General features: G+C 30.9%; 1 protein-coding gene across 1 annotated transcript; it reads left to right on the top strand.

Moving 5' to 3' along the window:
• The first annotated feature begins 1,278 nt into the window (after positions 1-1,278).
• LOC105348377 (uncharacterized) lies at positions 1,279-4,740 on the top strand. The gene is made up of 6 exons (XM_066077808.1): positions 1,279-1,358; positions 3,083-3,244; positions 3,471-3,521; positions 3,814-3,877; positions 3,972-4,003; positions 4,128-4,740. The coding sequence occupies exons 1-6, from the start codon at positions 1,334-1,336 to the stop codon at positions 4,508-4,510; spliced, it is 717 nt and encodes a 238-aa protein (XP_065933880.1). The 5' UTR covers positions 1,279-1,333; the 3' UTR covers positions 4,511-4,740.
• Positions 4,741-5,474: the final 734 nt, after the last annotated feature.

Here is a 5,474-nt window from a genome sequence, read left to right on the forward strand (position 1 = left end):
AAGATCACTGTATTAAGTTTGTTTTACTATCATTCTTAATATTTAACATTTAGGTCATCTAGGTATTGATTTACAATGATCTGGATGAATAATGTTTAAAAATCTTTTATAACATACAATTATGAACACTATATACTTAAAATAGAATAAGGTTATGTAACATTTATTAAATGCCCAGGCACTCAATACCCTAGAACATTCTTCCTTTGGTGCAGGGAACAGCTTAGTATGTTCTATTGCCCTTGGCCGTTGGCCTCTGGCAATAGTACACATTGAGCTATTCCATGCACCTCGGGAAAAACATTCTGGTCTATTGACTGCCCAGGCATTAAATCATTGTATACAAATATACATTATACAATACCAATGACCAATACAAATATGCAATGTTCCAAAGTTCATTGGCTAAGGTATAAGGCCATGTAGCCATGATATATAAAGTGAAAGAAAATTGATCAATACACATGCATCCATTGGTGTTGGGATGCGACGATAACGCCGCTAATGCGAGAACTGCATAACATCATAACATTACCGTGCACGTGACTATTGCTCTGATGGGCATTTAGGATCCACATCCTTAGCTGCAACATAAATTTACAAACCAAGACACACAAATAATAACATGTTTGTATGACTATAAAATATCAATAGTATACACCATTTAACTTGTTACTGTGATAAATGCGTATATTAAAGACACGCTAAAATATGCAATATTATTCTATAGTCAATTCTTAAAAATGCGACGCTTAAAATCGTCATTATCATGGATGAATTTATAATTAGGACATGATTAGGTACTGCACTTCTACATGACATATTTTTGATTTTATGCCCAACTAAGTGCACGAAATTAATGATGAGGAAATAAACACATGTGTGTTTGTAATATAATGATGTGAACAGTCAAAGAACGTATGTCTCTGAGTTTATAGTCAACAAAGAGGAAATGCGTCTGTGAAAGTTTGACCCTTCTCTGTGAAGAATTGTAACAAACATACATTCTTTTTTCTGTTCCTTTGTTACTGCAAAAAAGATTAGTTATGGCATGCCGTTTATTGATATGGTTGTTGCATTGTGTAAGCTCAACTTTGTCTGCAAGCACAGAAATAAGTGGGCCTGGAGTTTGTTTGCTACCAAATAGGTAAGTTATTGCTTTGATTAATCTGAATACTTTTTGAAATGAATTTCCTTTAAAATTACAATTCCTTTTCTTATTTTGATGAGATTAGATTAGAAGCTGTTTTCATTTACTTTATATATTTTATTTATGTCGGTAATCTGAAGATACTCTTTTTTCAGCAAAATCATACAATCTTGTACAGGATATATGCTCGAAGGAAACATGTGTTTAGGTGAGTAAAATTTGAATTTAACAAATACCATTTATTAAACATTTATGGTAATGATATAAAGTAAAGTTGACATTATACGTATCTTCAGTATTTATAATTATTATTTTCAAAAATTTAAATAAAGTCTTCCGTCTTTAACAGCAGTTAATTTTTTTTTGTCGTCAGATGTTTTTGAGCTTACATCAGCAAGATCGGATAGACTTTGAAACTTTTCCATAAAACATTAATTGAATTATAGATGTTCCATAGGGCATTCAAATCTGTCTGGCACAAGAAGCACCGACGACACGAAAATTAAAATAAAAAGGCATTTTGATATTTTTTTCGATTGTTTCTTTTCTCGATAATTTTCCATGAACACATTTAGTATCAAACTAAAAATGTTCATAAATGTAATCTAGTAAGTGACACCAAGAAAAAAGGGCTGCACCTTCATATAGAAGGCCTAAATCAGTTTCAAGTCTTCCCTCAAAAGCTCTTTTATGTAACATCTTTTGTTATAATTCATTAATGCATAACATTAGTCTTTAATATGGTACATACCGGTAGTTGAGGGTTTTAATGGACCAGAAGATCAAATCTTTAATCATGTATGTATGTAAACGGAAAAGACTGTGAAAAGCAATAGAGAATAATATATTTCTAATACGAAATTGTCTTAAATGTTTGTTAAACGGTCCGTTAAGGAAGTAGTCGATATCTAGAAAAATACCACACAACTACAAAATTTCTATTCTTTAATATATTTTGTTAAACAGGCAAGATATTGCATTTGTCATTAAAAAAACGTTGACCCTTCGAACATAACACCACCGTGTCAAAACATTTATCATTCAAATCTCCTTATAACATGTTTTAAATTGCAGGGGAAAAAATACGTTCATTTTTACACAGCTTCCTATAGCGTGCTATAATAAATCATGTATAAAGTCATTTCAGAAGAAGTTTCAAGGATCAAAAGACCAAAGCTTTGATCTATTATAACTCAAAAATATTTTTAAAAAGCAATAAAAGATGAGATTGTAAAAAGAATGGTTTAGACAATTTATTTCTATAAAAGTTTCTGCTAAACGAATCCGGAGTTGTAGCAAGACGTTTTTCCTGCCCGAAAAAAGTTAATGTTCCTCCCTGTATGAAAAGAGTAGTCATACTATTTTATATAAAATTTATGATTGTATGCATTTTGGTCTGAAATTTTATACATGCGCATCAATTAATACCTTTCAAATACTTTATGCGCATTATTTGTCGGCAGCATTTGTTATTTACTGACATTATAAATAATTCATAAACCAAGTCAATTTTATGTTTTTATTTATAAGATATTATCTTGAAACTTTGGTTTCATGCATTGTCCAAGAGAATATATTAACTAAACTATTCCTAAACTATGATATTACTTATATAACGTTAAATCATTATAGTTTTGGTAAACTATATGCAAACTGTCGCATAAGCGTTAAATATGTACAGCATTTGTAAAATATACAAAGGTGATCAGAAATGTCCATATCCAATTGATTTCCTACAGGCATTTTTCTTGTTATCATCAAGAATTCATATCCCATTCTCTTTAAAAGATTTAAAAACGTCCTTTATTCTTACCACAATCTTTTAACGTGTTACACACATTCAATTTTTCTTCGTGGCCTTTTTAAAAAAATGTCACTAATTAAATATAAAAAATCATAATTCAATTAAAACGCCTATATAAACTCTTGTAGAATGTAACCCTGGCTACACCGGTGGGAACTGTTCATCGACCTGTCCATCCGGGTACTTTGGACGTCAATGTAATGAACGATGCCGCTGCTCCCAGGATGAGTATTGTGATCCAGCAAGAGGATGTCTGTGTAACTCAACCAGTGATTACTGTAGAGAACAAGGTAGATCATAAACATACTTTTCCATTGAATGAGAAATTGTTCTTTTTTATTGAGGAGTTGCTTTGACACATTAACACTATACATATTGTATAAAACGTACATACTGTCTCTTATTCTTGTTTCTTCATGGTAGAAAAATATATATATTTATTAATACTAAGGTAATGGGCAAAAATTCTGAACTTGTTAATAAAATATGTACCTTGTCTTCTATTGGTAATCTCAGAATTGACGACAGGATTTGCCAACAATTCAACAGCAAATCAGTCGCATATAAGTGAGTGTATACAAAATATCACATTTTATTGCTCTGATCACGAGAAACGTTTTGAAATATATTTAGAATTTTAATGTTTACTACCTTATAATAACTTGAAGTATTTATATAAGAATGTGATTCTTGAAAGTAAAGGTGGGTTAGTTTTATTATTTAATAGTGGCCAAATGTATCAATATGATGGCAGTTTGAAAGAAAAAAAGCACATACAACCATCAATTTAGAGATTTACCGTTATCAATGATTTTAAAATTTAAACCTAAGTATTATATAGAAAGAAAATTCTTTGTAGATAACATTCTCTCGTCCTTGGTACTTGCCATAACCGTTCTGGTCATCGGTATTATTTGCATCAGGTATGGAAATTAATAGTTTAGGTAGCTATACAACTGATAATCATTTTTATTTTCAAATATGCGCAATGTACATTCTGTATTTTCTGCTTTTCAGAATGCTGTACTCAAAGATAATGAAAAGAAAAGGTAAAATGTTGTAATTACTGTAAAAAGTCTAGTTTTTAAAATTCTCTCTAATTTTTTTTCATTCATTGATACTTGTATGATGTCAAAAACTGTAGTAACGATGACGATTTCTATAACTCTTTAGATTTACACTCCGTGCAGAATGTGACAACCACAGACAAGTCGGCACCATGTGTAGACCTACACCAGAATGCCTCCCCTCAACAAATCGTGGAGAGTATCGATAAAAACTGCAATCCACTGAGCACCGTCAGTCAAAGAGTCGATGAAGAGATGAGCAATTCAAAACAAAGGCAACAAAACAATGGTTGTAAAACTTTGATGTTTAGATTTCCTAAGTCGGTGACTGATGCAGCTTCTCGGCGACAAAAAATGCAAGCAAAACATTTGGTATCCCCAGTACCAGCTAACGATAAAGAATTATATGCGAATTACGTTGATTTGACTTTTACAAACAAATCTTTCAGACCTGACAGTCCGATGGACAAAATGGACTCATGTGTGTAAAATTATCCACAATAAGTGTAATATAGATTGGACGTCATAAGAGGCAGTTTCCATGAAATACCAAATAAATTTCAATTTTAATAAGACATTAACTGTACATATATATTTTGATTAATTCAATAATAGATGCATCATTTTATTTACGTTAAAATTAGTTAATAGTTAAAATTCTACGTCTTGTCTTGCTTATTTAAAATAGTAACAGAGTCAGATTGCTCAACATTTGCTCCAGTAACCAAGCATTGATGAGATGAGATAATGAAACTTTTACTACTTTTATTTTAAATAAACTGACAGTGTTGTCAAAATAGTTTTTTTTTTATATGTCGAATCATTAATAGGAGTATTTCCGGTTGTACACGTACTGAGGGAAATACGCTTTTCAAAAATTTTAACCAAGGAAGTTTTTTTTACGTATAACAGCTGGCATTTGTAACTGGAACTTGTTTATTTCAGTCAGGAAAAACCAGGTATGAGTGGCCTCATAAGTCAACCATGGCAATAAACACATCAAAATCAACCACTTGTGAATATCAAATCCAGTAATACGTTTTTAACAGTGTGACATGCTAATTATAAAGTTAATTCTTAAATCTTGCTTCGATCACATGTGACATTTATTCTCGTTAACATGTTATACTATCCCATTTATCGACGCTTTTTGTATTAAAACATTTATATTATCTTCAATTTGTGGGTTACCTGCAAGTGACTTATATTCTCTCTCTCTCTCTCTCTCTCTCTCTCTCTCTCTCATATTCTTTCTCTCTCTCTCAATATATATGTACCTTTTTAACAGTTAATTGCATGTATTTCATAACAGTTTTCAATTTATAAAAATATTCAACTATTTATTTCAGTTATATTAGATACTTATAATTCTAAAAAAATTATTTAAATCTGATGGTACATATATACAATGTAGTTCGACCACATTATATGAAGGAAAGGTTGTGAAAAGACC

This window comes from Magallana gigas, chromosome 3, assembly GCF_963853765.1.
Source record: "Magallana gigas chromosome 3, xbMagGiga1.1, whole genome shotgun sequence".
NCBI classification, from domain to species: domain Eukaryota; kingdom Metazoa; phylum Mollusca; class Bivalvia; order Ostreida; family Ostreidae; genus Magallana; species Magallana gigas.